Raw genomic sequence first — 22,181 nt, forward strand, 5'->3', positions numbered from 1 at the left:
TTGTTCTTGTAGTTGGTTACACAACTGATGACTTACGGTTTATCTGGCAGTCTGGAGATCCTGTACAGCTAGAGAAAATTGCTCTGCCTCAGTTTGATATTAAAAAGGAGGATATTGAATATGGTAACTGTACCAAGTACTATAAAGGCACAGGTAGGTAATATAAGTAATTTCCTTGGTAAAAAACTTTAAGCTTCCTTCAATTACTGTTTATAGTTAATGGTTAATATTCCTGTTCATGCCTTACATTTCATGGGATAAAATAGATTACTTTTAACTAACAAGTAGTTCATATAATAGTAACTATCATATGTGATTACTGCAAACTAATTCAAATGTAGAAACATCTAGGTTGAAGATGAGATTAAATGTTTGTCTTGGTTTTGCTTACATGTCTTGTGATCTTACTATCACCATTTTGTTTCTATAGTCCTAATACCATTTATGCTTGTAAGTGTCTAACTTTTCTGAAAGGATGTTCACATAGAATTATGCCAGTTGCAGCAAAGTAGGATGATTTTGGTTTGGTTTTCCAGTCCGACTTTTGTTCCAGAAGTGGATAGTATTAGAGTGTAACTTCACATGCTTCACCCTGCAGGTTCTTCCTTTCTCTAAGTGTTTTGGAAAGTCTGTCATTATAGAAAGCTGCTTACAATCCTCAGCCCTGTATTTATTTCATCCTATGATTATTTTCTGAGTTTGGGCACAAATTTATCCAATGATTTTTGTACTCTGGCTTCTAATGATTTATCTTTTCTACCTTGACTGATTCCTGCCTATAATTATATCCAAAGTACTCACATACTGTGGCAACCACAAGACTTTCTACAAGAAGAGAAGTCAGCAGGGTGTATTTTAGTGAGTGCTCTTACATCATATAAATACACCTCCCATTAAAACTCAGTGAGGATGGCTGTGGTGCTGCAGCTTCTGAGGATCCCCTGCAAGTTTCTCATTGACTATTCAGCTGAAGTTGAGGGTCTGTTACTTGCAGTTATTTCTGAGCTAGATCCCAAGTCTGAAGAGATCTCAAGTAACCTTAGGAGATCTCAGAGTTAAAGAATTTAACTTGAAAAAGATAATGAAAATTGAAATGGGGTTTGTTTTTTAACTGCAGAATGAGGGAGTTCTTAGCCTAACTGCATAACTCAGCATCCCAGGTGATTTACCATTTGTAATAATATGAAATTAGCTCTCCTCAGGAAAATTCTGCGTTTGTGAAAGCACAACTAAAAATTGGCAGTGATTGCATTCCAATCTAAGTCAGGATATGGTAGAAGCTTACTTAGCAGTGAGAAAAATATTTTATTCTTTATTAAACAATGAATTTACTGAAAAAAATAGGCTGTAAAGTAGTGAAATATTAAAGGAATGGATCTTACAATTCCAAAATAAAAGTTATACAAATGGAAAAATTGGAATACTTACATTGTCTCTGAGGGAGAAAGGAAATACTTACTCAAGATTGCTATCTTGTTATTGAAGTTATCATGATAATTTTGAGTTTTGCCTTAAATCTAAAATTAAACATCTAAAAACTCTTTCGATATTTTAGGTATTTTTAGGAACCTTAAAGAAAAAAATCTAAGAATTGTACACTTTACCATTAAACAGGAAAGAAAATCAGTAGCGTTCTCTCAAGTTTCAGCACTTTGTGACCACAAGTTGAAATGACACTGTGCAAAATGCTCAGTAAAATGGCCACATTGTGTGTGTGTGTATATGTGATTTGAACATTGAAGAAAGAACCTGAGAGAACCATCAGAGGGGGTAGAGTGACAACATGAAGTTTTTTAAAGTTTTCCTAATTCTTTTATTGTGAATCCTTTTTGTTTAAAAATTAAGAACATCCATGCTAATCTCATAATCAAGACTGGAATTAATACTTCATTAATGTGAATGGAATATTTTAGTACTCTGAAGTATTTTTAAAGGGTGTTTTCAGTAATCAGTAGTTGTTTGATTTACTTTAAATTCTTATATTGAAGGTATTTTAAAAAGCAGATTTTGCACACATGGTTAAAATTAATTCAGTTAAGGATTTTACAGGTAATCAAGAGGCAGTGTTGCATGTAGAAGATATTTTTCAAAATTATGGCCTATGTAGGAGATTCTTGCCAATTGCAAAGAACTTAATCTTTACTGCCAATTTATGTCAACTGAAGTTTTATCATACCTACCTAAGTAGAAAGAGGGTCAACAAATTTGGGGTGACTTTTTGTGGCAATAAATTGAATATTTAAATTTGCAAATTGCCTATTCTTTGTTTATCAATATGTATGACAGATCCAAATAGATCCTTGCGAGCTGAATGGTGAGGGCAATAGATACTATTCTCTGCCTGATGGAAGATGATTCAAAGGCATACAGAATGCATTTCTGGCATAAAGCAAACAAATAATGATTTTGAAGGTCATCCCTCATTTGAAAATAAAACCTAGAAGCATCTGGAAACTCTTCAGAAATTATAGAGGGGAAATCTGTCAGACAACAGATCATTAAAGAGGATAGAATGAACTATAAAATACTGTATAGTGTCTTCTACACAAGGAAATTTTTCCTTAATGTTTTATTGTTATGTTGTTTTGGTTATTGTATGCCCAAACAGCACTTTTAAGATAACTTATCATCCTATGGCATTTAATTGATAAAATATAGAAGATAAATAGATATATTTTTGACAGATTCTATCTTCTAAATCAGCTTTGCACCAACTTGATTGATAGATATAGACTGATCTGTATTTTGGAATTGTTGTACTATAACATAGGAATGCCTTTTCGTTGTGATAGAATAGTTTATGAAGTTGGTTTTACAGTGCTATTGTGTTAATATTAACATAAAAATGCCAGTTCTACTAATTAAGTGAAAATATGAACAGAATTTGTGTTCTGGTTATCGGACTTCCTGATCCATCTGTTATCTCCAGCAAAACCTCTAGTATCTGCAGCTTTATTTTTTATTGAATTCATCTTAACAGATATCTTCTGAAATGTTTGTGTGCTTTAGATCCTCTTTTAAAAGATTTGAGGCAGTATTCCTTGTTTTTAAAATTTACAGTATTTTTAGAGTCTTTTTTAAAAAGTCTCTACCAATTTTAGAAGTCACCTGTACCAGCTTTCAGTACTGGGGGAATCTCTGCTTAGTCACATTCAGATCACCTCTTTCCATTCTAAACTTTCTATGCTAATATTTCTTTATTCCATCTTTTGCACAAATTAATGCTAAGTAGGATTTTCAGATGAGCTTAAGCTAGTATGACTGCTAGACCCCATTGGTTTTATCTGGACTGCATCTTGAAGCCAGCATCAAGATGGGAGTCACTTTAACTGCCTGTTACTGATGCACTGTGAAAAGGTGGAGGGTGCCTTATAGAGCAGAGAGAGTACCACATGCCTGACCACACTTGGCGGTTATATACATCTGTGTTTTGAACATTATTTTTTTCAAATTGAACTCTTTGCATTTATAAAGAAAATCAAATCCTTGAACTTTTGCTCTTAACTTAAATAGAAAAAAGCCTGGAAGATATGGATCGGAAGAGGTTGACCTGCAAAGCACATTAAACATTAATGCATTTATTTCTTTAAAGGTTATTACACTTGTGTAGAAGTAATCTTCACTTTAAGAAGACAAGTTGGATTTTACATGATGGGTGTTTATGCTCCTACACTGCTAATTGTTGTTCTGTCCTGGCTGTCATTTTGGATCAATCCTGATGCAAGTGCTGCAAGAGTCCCACTGGGTAACCTGCGTTTACACATACCGTCACAATCCACTTTAACGCCATTGAGTCATTCTCAGTTGCTTTGACAACATGACACTGGACACTGAAAGCAACTTCACTTCCATTATCTGCTCATCATTTTCACTGAAACCTCCTCATTCCTAGTCCTGTAAAATCCACCTCCACATTAAGACTTCGCTTGATAATGGTTCCAGCGTTTGTGTGAGAAGCACACTGTCTCTGATTCTCTCAACCCAGACAAATCTGATCTTATACACGTTCGGGTGATGCTGCAGACACTGTGGCAATATGCAGTTTATAGGAAATTGAACATCTGAATAATCAGTAAGAAAGCAGGGTGATGGGTAAGGCTCTACATAGCTACCTCTTGGAGGAGTTTTTCTGAATTAATAGAAACAGAATGATGACTGGAAGAGAATTAGCATCCTTGTTACCTGATTGGCTTTATTTCATTAGGGGCTCAGTTCATGCAAGTACTTCAGGCTCATGCATTCATGCTGCTCAGCACAGCGCAGTATGCAGGCCCTTCGTGTATTATGAAATAGTAAGACATGGAGTTAATCCAAACAATATTATCTTGACTAATTGGATTGTACATGGGACTCCAACTCTGGGGTGGCCAAACCTGCTGACCCCAAGAGCTCAATGATTCTCCTATTTGGATTCCCTTCCCCATGCCATGACCTCTCCTGCCCCATGCTCTGGCCCCCCCGTGCTTCCCTTTTCCCTGGCACTCCCACCTCCCCAAGTCCATACTCTCCAAATCTTTTCCATGTCCCAGGAGGTTCAGTGCACCTGTTTCCAAGACCCCAGGGGTGCAGCTGCAGAATCCCTCCAGCCACCTGCCTTCCTAAGAAACCTCTCACCCACACTTGGACCTCCACACCCCCACAGGACATGACTCCTGTGCAGCCTCACATGCATGAATGTGTGTCGATAAGCACTGGAGACCCTTGGAGTCAGGACCTGCCACATCACCTTACCAGTCTGTGTCTGTGATCTGCAGAGTCTTGCAGCAGTGGGTAGCTGAAATCCCTGTTAAGAGCTAGCTGGAGCAGGAACGGTGCTGAGTTTTGTTAGGCGGAAAAGCATCCACGTACCCCCTGGCCTGAGCCCCATTACTCCCATCTCAGGTCATCTACCATGCCTCTTCCTCCTCCAGTGGTACGACAGGCAAAATAAACTAAGAGCCGCAAAACCCCCACAATTTAAGAAGGATGTGAAGGTCCCTGAATGCGTCCAGAGGAGGGCAACAAAGCTGGTGAAAGGGCTGGAGGGAATGTCCTGTGAGGAGCAGCTGAGGGCTTTAGGCTTGTCTAGTTTGGAGAAAAGGAGGCTGAGGGGCAACCTCATTGCTCTCTACAACTTCCTGAGGAGGGGATGTGGAGAGGAAGGTGCTGATCTCTTCTCCCTGGTATCCAGTGACAGGACACGTGGGAATGGTTCACAGCTGCGCCAGGGGAGGTTTAGACTGGACATTAGGAAGCATTTCTTTACCATGAGAGGTGGTCAGACACTGGAACAGGCTTCCTCGAGAGGTGGTCGATGCCCCAAGCCTGTCAGTGTTCAAGAGGCATTTGGACAATGCCCTTAACAACATGCTTTAACTTTTGGTCAGCCCCAGATTGGTCAGGCAGTTGCACTAGATGATCGTTGTAGGTCCTTTCCAACTGAAATAGTCTATTCTATTGTAAAATCTGGAGAGCCGTGACTGGAGTGCTACTTCTGGCTTGTGAACCACAGTTGACTACCTTGCTCTAATTAAATGTAACAAAACCAGTATTTCATTATATTTATTGTATCTTTTTTCTAGGGGTCTATTTCAGAATACAAATCAGGTGGGGTTTTTTTTGACCTTTAAAAATATTAATAGTTACTTGGGGAGGAGTCACAATCTGTATTAGTTTGATAGCAAGTAACAAATATAATTTCTTACCTGGAGAAGTAGCAAGGATTCATTCCATAATGGGAAACATAAGACATTTTAAGAAAAAAAGTGTGGGGAAAATGTAGCGTGCATTAAAATAAAAAGATAGAAGCAAGAACTGGAAATATTTTTCATATAGTGAGCTCCAATATGATTGAAACCTGACCTGTATTTCCACTTTTATCATCCTGCACTTCAAATAGCCAACCAGGTAGGCTTATTAATTATATATTGGATTTATAAGAGGCATAGTGCTGATTTATGTAACATGGATGTCTTTGTGACTAAACATGCACGCTGATTTATTGTTTGTTTCATTTATTGTAAGTGTTTATTGGCTCCTTTTATGTATTAGCATTTTGGAAATAGTGCATTTTCAAAGGTACTAACCATTGGCCTGGCTATGTGACTTATCCTGAATCCCCAGAGAAGCAAAAAACCTTAAATCTGACAATCCTTTAGTCATGAGTCAGTATTTAGTAACGCAAGTTGTTAACACTGTCACTGGGGTAAGAGTTATGTGTCTCCAATTTGAAGGAGGGCAACAAACTAGCTCTTCTAGCTACATCCTTGAAGATAGTTGACCTTGAAATCTAACAAGATTAACATTTGTGTGTCAAGTGAATGATATCTAATCCCAAGAAAGTGTTACCAAAGGCCTCTACACTCTCAATGGCTAGATACAGATCTCATCAGATGAGAAGCTACTGCAGATTTACTTAATATCTTAATGCAGTCATCCCTACAGTTAAGTATAGTGGGCCACTGCTCCCCATGGCAAGGCATCTCAGAAGTTTCCAGGTGATTTAGGAATACAAGACACTTTGCAAGCCAGTAAGCAGAATATGTTTTTGTAGACTGATTAATGTTCTGGGAAAGGGATGTTTGTTTGAAGAAAAAGCATGTGTCCATGTAGGAACTGAATAAGTTGCAAGCCCTATTTATACCTGTCTCATTTCACCCAACTAGATCATCTGGTGGTAGGGAAGTCCACAAAGGACTGGTGTCTGGACAGCTGTGGCTATGCGACACAAAGGCTGATACCACTGAATGCTTCTGTCTAATTAGATGCTTGTATTTCACCTTTTAATGAGCCCGACGGGACTCTCTTCACTTCTTCACAGATGGAAAGAATGCCAGCATCCATTTAAAAAATTCCTTTCTTTCCTTCACTGCCATGTGATCCCCAAAGGGAGTAAGATCTTCCCTGGAGCTGTAGGGATCTGAAGGGATATCGGACTTCTGTGCCCCCGTAGCGGCCTGACGGCATGGAGCATTAGTCCAGAGTGCAGACGGGGGGGTACAACAGGGTAACTAAAAGCTTGGAGTAGTGATCAGTAATATATTCCCCACATACAAAGGACAGCTAGGTCTGCAGCCAGGCATGCCCCTCCCCCCGCCGTCACTCCTGTCCTCAGATCTGTCTTAGTTCTAGTTATTTAATTTTATAAAATTGTAACAAATGTAGGGTCTCGAAGGAAAGACATAAAGATACATGTTAAAACTGTAGTATGAAGAAGGATTGGCAAGATTATGTCTTTTAGTTTATGAAGTTTAATGAGAGAAGAGAATGTATTAGAGATACCAAATTATAAGGAAAGCAAGACAGAATATTACCTTTTTCAATAACATTAGTGAGATGAAGCCAGATATTTTTTAAGCAGTAATATAAACCAGAAAATGCTATTTTATACAGCACATAATTAATCTGTGGAATTCACTGCCAGGAGATAGTGCTGAGGCCAGTAAGTTTGATGGATTCAAAAACGGGAGATTTATTTATCTGGCAGCATGTGCTGAAGTGCTTTGCTGGACTGACACTTTCAGATATTATCCACATGTAACCTTAGGTAGAATTTTTAAAGTAGTAGCTCGGTACAATCATGCTTTAGTCTGGGAGCTGACTAACCTTACTGATAAGCTAAACTTTGCCATCAAGAAGGATGCCACACTAGGGGCAAAAATGCAGAGGTATTTCCTAGAAAGGCCAACTTTCCCTTTACTTTGCAAGTGTGGAGGAAGGAGCTCTGTCCCTTCTCTTTAGTGCTCCCTGAGAAGAAAAGGGGGATTTTTTTGTTTCCTTTTTTTTAAAAAAAAAAAAAGTAATCTTGCAGTTTAATTGTTCATTAACATGTTTGAGCCTCACTCATGTTTGAGCCTTGAGCTTTGGATTGTGTTAGGTAGGTACCTAGTGCAGCTGCTGCCAGAGGTGCAACTTACAACTCTGATGCTACGGTCTCCAAGGCCATGCCAACTCTGATCTGGCAGCACATGGTTGCTTAATAGAGTATTTCTGTGCTTCCATCTCATTTTAGTGTTACCCTGGAAACCTAGAAGTTTCTCAAACTCTGAGAATGAACTTCTCATCCTAGGAATCCAGACAAATGGAAATTAGCGGCAGGTCACCATGACCTCAATTGCTCCACTAAAATCTTTTCAGCCAGTAGAATTTGTAAGTTATTTTTGTAAAATTAAATCCAAGATTGTAAGATCTAGTATTTTAAGCTCTACGAAGTGGTTGTACAAATGTTTTCAGCACCAGGCATGGAAGTAATACTCGCATATTAAGATAGTAAACATTTTTAAAGTTAGTAAGAAAAAAATTACAATATCCAAGACATTGAGCCAGTCCATATCATTGGCTAATTTGGTTATTCAGTGTAAGGGTAGAGGCTGCCATTCAGAAGTCGAGCATAGACATGTGTGGTACTTGATACAGTATACTGTTAGAGAACAAACAGCAAGCTGGGCATAGGCAGAGGTGTCCTGTATATGTTAAGAGGCAGTACAGCCTTATTTGTACTTGTTATTGCAGTTCCTGATGATCCATAATTAGTGTTCATCCCCAGACAGCTGGTGTTGGTCAGTGAAAATAAATTTTTTTAACAGGGGACTATTCTATGCTCACTTTCTGTCCTCATGGGAATGTTTGTACTTGAATGCTTCCGATACAGTAGATGGAAAATAGGCCAGAGTGGACACTGAGGATTGTCTATTCAGTATCTGCCATGTCATTCTGATCTGAGATAGCACATCTGGCCATTCTGTGTTATCCCAATGGACAAAAAAATCCAGCTTTGCAATGATACGTTGATATTACACATTTTAAATAAAACATCATAAAATTTTGTATTTTAAAATCGTATGACTGTAATAATTTCTTTATACTTTCTCTTCAGTGTTTTAGCAGCTAGTAAATTGCCCATTTGAGATTAATACCAAATAAAGTATCATATCAATCTTATTAAAATCCAAATGGGAACAGTAGCAAAAGAACGATGTGTTATTTATGATCAACTAGAATTGAATACTTTCATAGGCCAATACAGATACTTCCAGTTTTATTAAGATTTTCACATCCTCAGTTACTTAAAATGGATCTGAAAAAAATGATCGCTCTATGAATTACAAAATTTTTCATGTTTTGGATAGCACATGCGACCAATATAAGAAACGTAACATTTTCTTTAGACACAAATTACATTTCATGAAGCCACCCACTCATAACTAAAGATTTTTATCATTAGCATTCACAAAACCAAAATGCAACATTCTGAACTGGGAGGTTGAACTAAGTTTTGTGCACGTGACAGCCATTTCTAATGTTAGCTTTTTCCAAATGTCCGTGCTACTATTTCCATTTCATAGGAGCCTGTGGGAAATCTTTCTTTGAGATCAGGCTTATATTTTGTCTCTTATGATGTGAGCCCTGTGTTGTTGGTGACATTTGGAAGCCTTGTTAGGAGAAATACTTGTTGAAACCCAGTCCGACGTTGAGTGTGACCTTTCAGCAGTCTTTGCAGATGCGGGTGTTTTTCATGATAAGGCCTTCCTGAAAGGCACTTTATCTAGAAAGCTTCCTCTAGATCCTGGAAGCTCGGATAGGGAATGTTTGTAGACCCTCAATCGCCTCAGTGTTTTCATCTTCACAGTGAATTGGGAACACAGACTTTTTAATGTGCTGATACAGCTTTGCTCTTCAGCAAAAACTTTTAAGTATCATATATTTCTCTTCCATCTTCCCAGACTTAGATGCACATTGTAAGATATGTCTTTGGAAAGCCCATTTCCCAACTGTGTGATGTGTGATGGGGTAGGAAAACCACAGCAACAAGTTTAGCCTCACTTACTTGTTTCTCTGTTTATAAAATGAAGGTAGTCATTATTAATAATTCATCATTAACTTCAATGTCCTGCCTAAGTATTCAGTTTAACTTGTTCATTGACTGAAGGCATGTGCACTTTGTATACCTGCTGCACCGACCACATCGTGAAGTCCCATTCACTGTTACAAAACATCATTCAGTATTGTCTGTTTCAGAGGAAGAGCACAGCCAGTGTCAATAAGGGTAAGTTTTCTTTAATCAATATATTGTTTTTCTTTTTGTAGGTATTTTCTCAGTGCTCAGCTTGGCATCTGAATGTACCACTCTTGCTGCTGAGCTTCCCAAAGTGTCTTACGTGAAGGCCTTAGATGTCTGGCTGATTGTTTGCCTTCTCTTTGGGTTTGCATCCCTGGTGGAGTACGCGGTGGTTCAGGTAATGCTAAACAATCCAAAGAGAATTGAAGCCGAAAAAGCAAAGATTGCCAAGGCAGAGCAAGTGGAAGGAAAGGGTGGAAATGCTGCCAAGAAGAACACTGTGAATGGCACAGGGACTCCTGTCCACATCAGCACTTTACAGGTAGGAGCGGCGAAAGCTGGGTATGCAAAATCAGCATTATCCTCTATTAGCACAATTCCAGGAATATACTGTCGTAATAGTTTTGGATAATGCTTAACCTTAGAAGTGGCCAAGGCATTAAAAACATGCTGGTAATTAATAGCTACCAGTCTGACCAATTGGTCCCTAGTGATTTGGGGTCAGATGTACTAAATGAAAAATTTGCTTTTAATATCCTAGCGCCATGGTTGCTGCTGAGCTTCAGGTAAATAAAGTAGCAAGCAGCTTTACAGTTGCTATTTTTCTCATAATAAATAGCAGCTGTCAAACTGTAACTATTCAGAGGACAGTAGTCTTAATCAGTATTTGCTGAGAGCATACTCAAATAACACCCGTCCCATTGCTTACCCCGGGATGGCCACAGCTGCGCCGCATTGCATGTCAAGCATCTCTGAAGCCAGGGATCCAGAAGTCTTGGCATGTGTAAACAAAAGACAGGTCTGTTTGTCTGTCAAACAGTTGCTGCATTTCTTGTGTTGCCAGATAGAGTTTATGGGTAAATCGGTCGGATCTCATTATGCGGGTAAAGATGATGTACATCTTCACTCAGGCCAAAGTTTTCCATCAAGTTGCTAAATTCCTGGTGTTGTAAAACTCCCCGTTTGTGCTCCAAGAGTTATCAGACATCCCAGGCCAACTGCCCTCAGTCCTGAGGGATATTTAATTGACATTTATTCTACAGAAGAAAATACGTTATGCTACAATATGTGGAATATGAATTTGGCTTATAGTTTTCAATGACTCAGCAATTTTGATGTATAAAAAAAAGCTATTAGGCCAGATCCAAGTGATAATTTTGGTAATCTACAGTATGATTTTAATGTTTCTTTAAGGAGGAAGTAGTTTATGCCAGAATGGCAGAAACCCTGTCCTATTATCGAGCTGGCGTTGCCCCATAACTGATTACCCCCAGTCCAGAGGAGCTGCAGATATCACAGAGCGGTGCACTTAACTACCATAATTCTCATCTGGTAGAAGAGTCTTCTGGGAACTGTTTTGGCAGGCAACCAGGCTCAGCTTAGAGCAAGCCCATGACTGCTTTGACTTGTGTCACAAGTAATTCCCCAAGCTCAGGCAACGTGGGAACTGAGTAGAAAAAGATGGCTCCACTACAGTTTTGCTTCCCCTGAACTGAATGTGATATTTTTGTGTTCAGCAATTTGCAGGTCCCAAATGTAGCTGTTTCTTGTGACAAAATAGTTGCAACAGTCCAGCAGAGCAGCATAAAATCTGTTTATTCCTATTTCAAGTACTTAACAAGTGTAAGCGTTCAGCTTGATCAATGACAAGATTAACAAAAAACTACAGTTTTCAGTAGTGTGAACAAAACCAAATTGTTAAATTACTGACTCTCCTCAGTGTGTACACCCTTTAAGGTACTTGCCATTGTCATAGCCATAAGGAGAATAAAATGTTAACTTTTATCACCTGCACTATCCTATCATCTTTTAATAATTTTTTTTCAAGAAGGCAAGTTTGGGTGTACAGTAGATTTTAAGACTTAGAGGAAGGGGAGTTGCTGTCCACCAAGATTAAGCAACATTCCCCATGAGAAGGTTTTTAGGATTCAGACCTCAGTCTGCCCTCCCAAGATCTTGAAGTGTCTCCCCTCCGCAATCTTGCAATGTCAACTCCAGCATCTCATGTTTGACCGGCACTTTCCAGGGTCTTCCCAATTTGTTATCAGAGACCTTTAACATTCCAATATGTATAATTTCTGCAACAATAATCCATATTGGATTTATATGGCGTCCTGGGTATGCATAGCTTCTGATGATCTTTATGCAGAGTTACAAAACATTTGTTTACCGAGACATAGTGGAAATACGTTTTCATTGCTGTAAAAGCTGGTCATGTGGCTGAGTGGTCTCCTCCCTTCATGGCTAGTGATCCAGCTTGTATCCAGCCACCTGCTTTGAAATATAGCTCACCTGAGGAGGGATGTCCTGGGCTGGTAATTTCTAGGAAGATCACCAAGCTGAGATAGAGAAAGGTCCCAGACTGATGAATCATTTGACATCAGGATGTGCTAGGACAGTGATGCTAGATTTTATATATTTGAATGCTATAAATCTGCCTAGCTGAAAACTCCCTCTCTGAACCAGCTGCCTCGTAGGAGTACTTTGAAAGTTCTCAGCCCTGGAGAAGCCTGTATTAAACTCCTAAATCCGAACAGGTCTAAATCTTTCGGTAGCTCTGACTTCTAATCCAAAACTAGGCCTCCCCCACAAAATTTGGATTGCTCCCATACAGACCTAGGAATGATCAAGTAGAGAATGCATTTGTCATATGGCAAATATGCAAGGGAGGGAAACATTAAAGAAACAGGTAATGGAAAAAAAATGTATGTTGAAAGGCATAAAGAATATGAAACAAAAAGAGGCCAGAGAGCTGTCCCAGAACTTCAGGAGCTGTTTCTCATCAGGGTCATGTAGGATTGTGTGTGAGGAGAGAGAAAATACTGTGCTAAATGTCTGGAAAGACTTAGGCGAACCAATGTATAGCTTTAGGAGAAAAGGACAACTTAGAACTATATCCCTGAAACGAGTGTGCATCGCGTAGAAATGTTCAAAGATGTTCTCTTTCCACATAGGAGGTGATACTAAGGCAAAAGTGACTGAGAGTGTAGCTGGAAATCTCACCATAGGTGGGCTTGAAACAGTGGATAGACCAGATGGGACTCAAAGGTAAAGCCAACAGGAAGGACCTGGAAGCAGAAGACTCCATGTGGGGAAAAACAAAGAGCTTGAATAATTGCATTTATAAGTGTTTCTCCAGCTTAAATGAAGCACTTATATATTATGAGACATTAACTGAATGGAGCTGATACATATCTGTAAGTTATTAGAGGGTAATCAAGTTTAAAAAGAGAAATTACTTTATTTCACTTTAAAATGCCCCCAATCCCAATGCCAGGCCAGTTTGCCAGTGTTCCCCAAGCAGCAAGTTGCGCTCTTGCTGCCTCTTGCAGCCATGCAGCATTGCAGCAGTGATGTCTCTGCAGGAGGTTTGGAGAAGGAGCTGGTATGTAAGGTACAGGGGGCTTGCTGGGGTGGGAAGGTCCCAGTCGTGGGAAGGATCAGGAGGAGCGTAGAGAAGCACGTAGGATGGTCAGGTATCCCTGGTTCCAGCCCTCATGGAACAACTTGTTTTCATGTGTTTGCTCCATTTGTGAAAGATAAAAATGGCATCTGGTCTGGAGACTTGGCAAGTTTGATATTGGTAAAAAACAAGCCATAACAAAAACACATGATCGTACTTAAAAATACAAGTACGTATTGTTCCTTTTTTATGACAAGAAAATGGATAAAGGGGTAAACTTCTCAGTATATCCTAAACATTAAAAGCTTGATGCCATTCGTAATTGAAGGTGAGGAGAAGAGATCCCCTGTAACAGAACCTGTAAGGGCCCACGTGGAAGTTTTCAGTGGAAGGCACTTTAGGCACTGTGTCAGCAGAGTCAGTGATCATGACCGATAGTCACCAACAGCGACAGTGAAGATGGCAGGATGAAAACAATGCTTACAATTTGCCAATCACCCAAAGATGGAGAAAGGCTTCCATGGATGCATAGCTACTTCTCCTCTCCACCAAATCCTGGGTACTGGCTGACGTGAAAGCTGTATGTTGCCAGTATACACCAAGCCCCCGAGTCCATGCTTTATGACTCATGCCCCCTTCAACAAAACCCCTTGAAATGTCAGTGCCATTTTAAGCCCTGAGGTTTATTGATATGACTGACTGATTAAAGTCAAGTGGTCCATCTGGCAAGATCACCCTGAATCTGTAGAAAAAAAAGAGAAAATTCAACATAAGCACTTCTGATGTGTTTTCTCTAGGAGCAGCAATGGCTATGCATTTACAGGCAAGAAGCCATGAGAAAGTACAGTTTGGCTCCCTTAGCTCATAGCGGCTGCAAGTAGATGCTGTTCTAAGCAGAGGAGAAAATTATACAACCTGGTGGTAACTGCTGGCACTGGCTTTTTATTGGGAACCCTCAGTAGGAGTTTGCGTGTGTTTCCTAGCAATGCAACATCATACAGTGAGAAAAACAAGCAAAAAGGAAAATATTTTGGAGGTGAATCAGTATCTTTTTGCTTTCACTGGTGGTGTGATTACAGGGAGAGATTGCACTGTTAACTATAACAACACCCCTTGATTTGAAAAGTCACATATTCATCAAGCCCATTTATAGAAGCTGTCCCCCACAGATAATGTACTGATGACTGGAGAGAACATTTGCTAAAAGAATGGTTCTGGCGTATGATGAATAGTGCTATGCAAGGGGTGGTAAGAGCTCTAAACCCAGTTATTTTTAAAAAGAAGTAGTGCTATTGCTTGCCTTATCTTGTCGGAGCCACATCTAAGGTCTGAAACCTGGTATAGGTTAGGTTAATCTCTACTGATTTATAATATACCTGACCACTGGTGGTGGCCTGTGGTGACCTGATATTCCCATATTGTCTTTTCCCCTCGAGTGGCACTCCAGACTCAGATTTTTCTTGCAGAACCACCAGAAACCCAGTTTACATTTTATCTTGTACACAAACCCACAGGCTGCGGTCTATTTTAATAGCTCCTGACAGCATTTCAGGTACAGAGTAGGTACTTTCTGCTCTAGTGACTTAAATATCCGACCTTGGAGATAATTCAGAACATGACTGTAAAAAGGCCCCAGGCAATCTGCTTTGAGCAGGGGGTTGGACTAGATGATCTCCAAAGGTCCCTGCCAACCTCAGCTATGCTGTGATTCTGTGATATTTTGTGTATAAATATTTTTGTGCTGTATTTTGCAAGGAATATTTTGGATGTGATAGCAAATTCCTGCTGAGCTGCACCAGAAAATATACTCAGTCTGAATACACACTAATGCTAAACAAGCATTACTTTATTGATGATCTACATCTGTCATTATGGCAAGAGCAAGAGAAGAGCACAAAGCAAGTGCAAGAAAGATTAATGACGGAGTTTGTTAGAAAACTCCTCCTTCATCTTGTATGGAAGACTCTTACACAACTGGCAGCACTAGTGACAGAACTGCATGCCAAAAAGAGGTTGGGTGCAACAGAAGAGATGATTTTATGGCAGAGAAGATGTGCTGTGTAGGGCAGAGAATGCTGCATTACAGTAGAGAGGCACTTCAGCCTGAGGGGCACATGCTGAGCTTGAGAGGCTGCCAGTGCTATAGCATGTTTGAAGCTTCGCTAGAAATTATGGACAATACATTTCTGCTGTCAAAAATTCTTGAATCCAAAATGATGGCATTTTATATTACACTTTATCCTGATGGATAAAGAGGACTTGATCACAAGATGAACAGTCAATTGAAAAGGATCTTTATTCTATTTGCACAAAACAAATGTAGTCTAGTCCTGGTATTTTTGGTGCTGTGAAAGGACAGATTTCACAAATTTGAAAACTATGTTTTCTCATCTGGGTGGAAGAATTTAAACAAAAAATATGAATGATGCTGGTGAGCTATATAACAATATATATAGCTGTTCAAAACAGCTACAGACCAGAAAGGAAGCTATACTAATTTAAAAAACCCCAACAAACAGCACAATTGAAAACAAACTCCCCAAAGACTGAAAACTACCTCAGCTTCAAGCATTTCTCCTTTCTTCTCACTGGCAAATGGAGAAGCTGATAGCAGTTAATGTAAGCTGAAATCCAGAAAGTAGGTGTAGATAATAGGTGTAGGTAACAAAAGGGATATATGGTTAGCGTAACTGAGGGAAATAGGAAGTTACCTTGCACGTATAGCACAAATACAAAAACCAGTAACAAGAGTATTGGTCCAATACTAGATAGAGATGCTGTAAGTATCAAGTATCAGCAGAAAAGGCAAAAGTGTTGCACAAATATTCTGCTCTGTGTTTGGGGAAAAGCAAGATACATTCAATCAGATGATGAAATGGCTTTCATTGACAGTAGCTAATGAGGATGTTAAACAGTAGCTATTAAAGTTCGACATTTCACAATCGAGAATTCAGCTTAAGTTGCATCTAGGATTTTTTTAAAGAGCTGGTCCATGAGTGCTGTTAATGTTGATTTTTTAATAAATCCTTTAAAACTGGGAGGGTTCCAAAAGACAGCAAGAAGCTAACTTTGTGCCAGTACTTTTAAAGGCTAAAGTGGCATAACATGAATAATTATAAGCCTGACATCAATCAGTGGAAAATATTGCATAGCTAACAGGAGGTTGACTAATAATTATTATTCATAAGTATTAATTATCATTAATATTATTCATAATTCAGCCCCATGTTAGCTAATAAATTTAAATGGGTCAGTGAAATTAAAGCTGATCTGTATGTTTATTGATTTAATCAAACTGAATATAATTTTTTAAAAGATTATCAATTAGGTTGACAGGGGTAATGATGTGGAGGTAAGAAACTCTTAAGAATATTTGCCTTGGCTTCATATGTCGGCCTGGTTACATCATCTGAATTATGCAAAATCAAGGTTAGATTTGTTACCATCTGTAAGTACCAGCAGTTAATCAGACTAACTATAGTCATTGCCGCGTGACTGAAAATTGAAGCCAAATAAATTCAGGTTAGAAATAAGGTACATATGTTTGTGGGGAACAAGGTCATGGAAAAAATTCTCCATCCTGGATGTTTTTAAAGGAAAATCTAGTGTAACTAGTTTGGGCATTAAATGTGGAGAGTGAGGAGAAGCGCCAGAAGCAGCAGAGGCAGTGATGGGGAGTTAGTTCCCCCTTCCTGCCGGTCTGCATGCACAGGCAGCACTTCTTCTTTCTTCTTCTCTTTCCCCATTTTCTTAACACATTGCTCCCCTAACTCTGCAAACAAAGGTTTTCTGAGCCAGGTACGGCCCCGCTGCAGTGGCACGCACGCTGCAGCTCTGGAGCAGTGGCAGCAGCAGGTGCTGAGCTTGGCAGTGAGCAGTGGTCAGCCGGGATTTTGTAAAAGGTGAGAAGGGATCATCGCAAGGGGCCTTCTGCCTTCTAGGGGTCATTTTTAGGTATTTCTGAGCTGTTCATCGAAAGGCAGGTATCCTGTCCAACATACCAAACGTAGACAAGGTGGCCCAGTCCTGGGAGAAACAGGATCTAGGTCTGAGTTTTGGGCCAAGCCCTGAGAGCCACATTGCCTTCCCGTGCTCTCCTCAGCCCCCTCACCTCCACGCCAGAGGGACGAGGAGCAGCTGCCTAGTTCCATCGGGGACGTGGGGAGGCCCTCCACTATTCCAGCAGCCTTCCCTTCCCAAACAGCTGCTCCCCATCCCCTGCAGGGGAAAAGCCATAGAGCTGGTGGAAGCACCCCATGGGCTGGGTCTGGCCCACGGGTCATGATGATGCAGCAGGATAAGGCAAATGATACCAAATATTTTCCAGGGACAAGTTCTGTGTCAGGATAAAGTCAAAAGGATATAACACTTAACAGTGTTTTGCTTTCTTTACAAGTCTTCAGTGTAGTACTCTAAAATCAAGTCCTGTGGTACCATTTTCCACAGAAATGGTTCCTGTAGCCTTTGGTAAGTGTCAGGAATATTGTTATGCTTCTAGCACAGACCAAGACAGGATGACTAAAAAGCAGATAAACTACTTCTAATATGTGTTATCTCACTTTGTTTAGGGAAAGCTGTAGGTCAGCTGAAGCACATTTAGATTAAAACAACACAAATATTGGAGAGTTGAAGAGATGTATGAAAAGAAATTTAAAAATAAGTCTAGGCAGCAACTGCATATAGAAAATAGAAGCACCTTATATTTTTAAACCCAGGGAAATGAAGGAAATTATTTTTAAAAGCAACATATACTTATTAAAGAAAAATTTGGGCCAGGTTGTTCTTACAAGGGAAATTGTGTCACCCTGATAAATCAGTACTCCAGCTGACACTAAACTAAACAGAGCTCTGTGTGAACACGCTGCAAACAATCCTCTGCTTATAAGGCAGAGGTGACCTAGAAGCCATTCCCTTAGTTCTCTGTCCCACAAGTGAATGAGAACTGACTTGTAACAGCCTTTAGGGGAGCACTCTCTAGATGCTGCAGTTGGAACAGGACTATTCTGTATTGTAAATGAGAGCGCTTAGGCTACAATTAGTGTCACTGAGTTTTACAGTATATCGCTGGTAGTACAAGGCATGGACTACAAGTTTGCAAATCCAAAAGGAGGCTTATAATTTCATACATGATTCTATCTCTTGTAATGGCCTTACTAAATCTTACAAGTTTTGACCATGGAAAAAATGTAATATTCCTGTGACTCTTCAGTTAACATCACCCCAGTCCTGCAAGTTACCCTTTCATTGCACAAGGGTCTGCTTTATATCTTTATTACCTATATCATTGGGTATGATCCGATTGGAAGGAACCTCTTGGATCACTGACTGACAGCCCCCATGTCACCCAGGGTCACATAATCGTGTTCATATGTGTCTCAGTCGCCACCTTACTATACAGTTTGCCCCTGCTACTCCGATATTGAACACTATCACAGGCTGTCAGCTCTTTGGTGACTGGGAAACAGTTGCAGGAAATTTGTATGTATAGTTCTGCCTTACCATCATGGAACACCTATCTTGTTTTTCTTTTTTATAACCTGTAATCTTGATTTTGTTGTGTAACCTGCACCTCAGTTTTAGTGCATTGGTTTCAAAAATTACTGTTTTCCTGAGAAATATAAGTCTGGCAAATCTGGGGAGGTCTGTCCACTCTTTGCTGAGGGAATAGGGCCATGCTGCTCATCTACCTTGCGCCAGAATCAGCATTGTCAGTAATGGGACTAAAAGCCCCAGTCAAAGTTTAGGTCTCTTCCTGACTACCGCAGTTCTTTTCATCCAGGATACTTTGTCAGCTGTCATAGAGAAGCTAATAATATTCTCCAGAATGTTTTTTATTCATCCGTAAGTTTGGTACTGTATTTCACCATTAGTATTTTAGTTACAAAATGTGATGTTGCAAATATCCCAAACTGTCAGCTTAAGACTGCAGAAAACCAGAAGTGGAGAGAGCTGAGAGTAAAATGCCCGAAGGTGTTGTGGAGGAGAGATAGGCTACTGGGAAGGAGGGACAGGCAGCTTTTGGAAGAACCAAGTTTTAGTGGATCGGTGGCTCCAGGAAGCCCTAGGGAAACTTGTGTTAATGTTGGTTGCACATGTGTATAACCTGATTTGTGAACCAGCATTTTTCCCAACTAACACTTAGGTTATATTTGTGAACAAATGGCATTATTGATAATGCAGTTAAGTTTCATAACCAGTATTTATTATTTTTTTCTTTTTTTTTCTTTTTTTTTTTCCCTCCTTTACTGTATAGTCCAATTGAAATGAAACATTGGGAGAGATTTACCCAAGTCATAAAGCACGGTGCCTTGCAAGTAGTCTCCAAAACCCTTCAAGCTCCCTGAACAGTGTGGGGGTGGTCCTCCTAGAGATTTGTCGTACCTGAAATATAAACTTTGTAAAGTCCAAGGAAGGGAATATAGGAACCTTCCCCCCCTGCCCCGCAAAACACTTCAGTTTGAAGGGCACCAAATACTTCTAAATGTTCATTGTCATGCCAGTACAATTGTCTGGTCTGTAAAAGAGAATAATTCACCCGGGGTTACCCCATAGCACAGTAGTACTTGATCCTCAAGAGCACTGGCAGAGCTGTAGGAAAGACAGGTATTCAGTTGCTGGATTTAGATTTCCCAATTGCACAGTTCTCCAGTGTATGGATGGGAAGTGCTGAGAACACTGTCACATCTTTGTTTCCTTTCTTTAGAGAGGCACCAAGGACTGCAGGTACAAAGAAAGTGCCTTCTCACCATGCAAGGTGGTCACCCTAGGATGAGATACAGGATCTTGAGCTGGCTACTATGTAGAACCAGAATAGACTTTAACTGTTGCATCAAACACTGAATTTTAGGGTTAAATCTGACTATAGCTTCCAGGCCTCAGAAAAATGTAAGTAGTGAATAGCATCTGTGCTGCAGGTTCATCAGCACAGAACCGATTTCCAAAAATACTCTCTGCAGAAATATTCTCTCCCCTTCTATCATCTTAAAATGAAGGAGTCTAACTATAGCAGGTTGCACAGCATGAGGCACCTTGTGCATGAAAAATTACACAATTACGAATGTTTGGATTAGTTTATATGATTGACTGATCATCCTTAAGTACTTTATAATGCAACCATTCAGCAAATTAAGCTCATGTAATGTATCCCTATCAACAAGTAATTTCCTATATGTTTGTTTGCGGTGTTCTCTAGCAGCTGCGTTAAGTTTGTTAATGAAATATGGTGAGTAGATCGTGATTCCCCTCACTTTTTATTTCATAGGTTGGTGAGACCAGATGCAAAAAAGTTTGCACTTCGAAATCTGATCTGAGATCCAATGATTTCAGCATTGTTGGAAGCTTGCCAAGGGATTTTGAATTATCGAATTATGACTGTTATGGGAAGCCCATTGAAGTCAACAATGGGCTCGGGAAATCTCAAGCCAAGAACAACAAGAAGCCTCCTCCTCCCAAGCCTGTCATTCCATCAGCAGCAAAGAGAATCGATCTTTATGCAAGAGCACTGTTCCCTTTTTGCTTCTTGTTCTTCAACGTCATCTACTGGTCCATATATTTATGATAAAACTTTTATTTATTTTTTTCATATGTGTAAAATAATCCCATTTCATTACCCCTTCCCAGTCATGAAGGCCACTGTATGAAATTATTTGCATTTGCAAAGCAATATGTTGCATTTTGATGCCATGCGATTGTACTGAACATATGGCATCTGAAATTTGAATGAAAGCATGACACTGCAATGTCTGTGCTCTGACCAGCGTTGTATATAAATGTACAGCATACATCCTGCTTTAGGAATATATATGAAGGACAATGCATACTACATTATAAAGCTGAATAACGCTCTTCAGTTATTAATAACATACAGAGATTTAAAGTGTTTCTGACAATGAAACTGATGTGCACGTTGAGTATTATTAAAATCAGTATTCTAGTATATGTAGTATTTAACAGCTTTTATGCTGACTTCCAGAGGAGAAAAACCCAAACCCCAAACATCTTGTTCTTGTGTAATTTTAGATGGCACTGTTGAAGAAAAAGCTAAGATGTAATTCGTATTATTGAGACTTTGTAAGTGAAGGCAGCATCGAATAAGCTGATCTTGTCTATGTGGAAAAATAAAGATCAGAGAATTACTAATTTTGTAAAATCAGCTCATTTGGAAAAAACCCAACAATTGTATCTATCAAGCAGGCACACTTAAGTGTGTGAGAATATGCTGACAATAAAACATTGGGCCAAATTTTGACTGCTGTTTCCTTAGGCGCAAACTAGATACAATATGTCAAAAACAAACAGTCCACTTTCTAGACTAAAGGCATCAGGAGTTTTGGAGAAACATCAGAAGATGCAGTTCGGTATCAGGTTAGGTTATACTTTTTTACATTACTCTGTCCTCTGGCTCATCTTCTGTAGTATCTGGCAAGCCTGCAGTACCTAAGTCACCATTTTTTGTTGTTGCATTGGATACCTCTTACTTGATTTATTTTGTTTATCCCCTTGAAAGCTTTCAGTTTAAACAAACCAGTTGTTGTCAAGACGAAATACCATTTTTACCACTAATTACACTTTCTTTCGTTTGCCTGTCGTAGCACAGATGACCGAAGCTAACACCTAGCCACCAGTAGAAGTGAAGACATGTCCAAAGGTCTAAGGGGCTGAAACTCTTAAATATATCATGAGCCCTTGTGCCTATGTGTTAATTAATGGCTGCCCTCACCAGCTCATTGATTGGGCCGCTAC

At 39.6% G+C, this 22,181-nt stretch overlaps 1 protein-coding gene across 4 annotated transcripts in view; it reads left to right on the forward strand.

Annotated features, from left to right (window-relative positions):
* The window catches only part of GLRB (glycine receptor beta), a 53,129-nt gene extending 31,448 nt beyond the window's left edge, over positions 1–21,681 (forward strand). For 3 of the 4 annotated variants that reach the window (XM_052778062.1, XM_052778047.1, XM_052778054.1), the window contains exons 7-10: positions 13–153; positions 3,593–3,745; positions 10,066–10,358; positions 20,701–21,681. In XM_052778062.1, coding sequence (XP_052634022.1) covers positions 13–153; positions 3,593–3,745; positions 10,066–10,358; positions 20,701–20,997 — 884 coding nt within the window. In that variant the 3' untranslated portion in view covers positions 20,998–21,681. The remainder of the gene's footprint in view (positions 1–12; positions 154–3,592; positions 3,746–10,065; positions 10,359–20,700) is intronic. The other variant, XM_052778070.1, reaches the window with a different exon arrangement.
* Positions 21,682–22,181: the final 500 nt, after the last annotated feature.

Source organism: Harpia harpyja, chromosome 2 (genome assembly GCF_026419915.1).
Source record: "Harpia harpyja isolate bHarHar1 chromosome 2, bHarHar1 primary haplotype, whole genome shotgun sequence".
Taxonomy (NCBI): Eukaryota; Metazoa; Chordata; class Aves; order Accipitriformes; family Accipitridae; genus Harpia; species Harpia harpyja.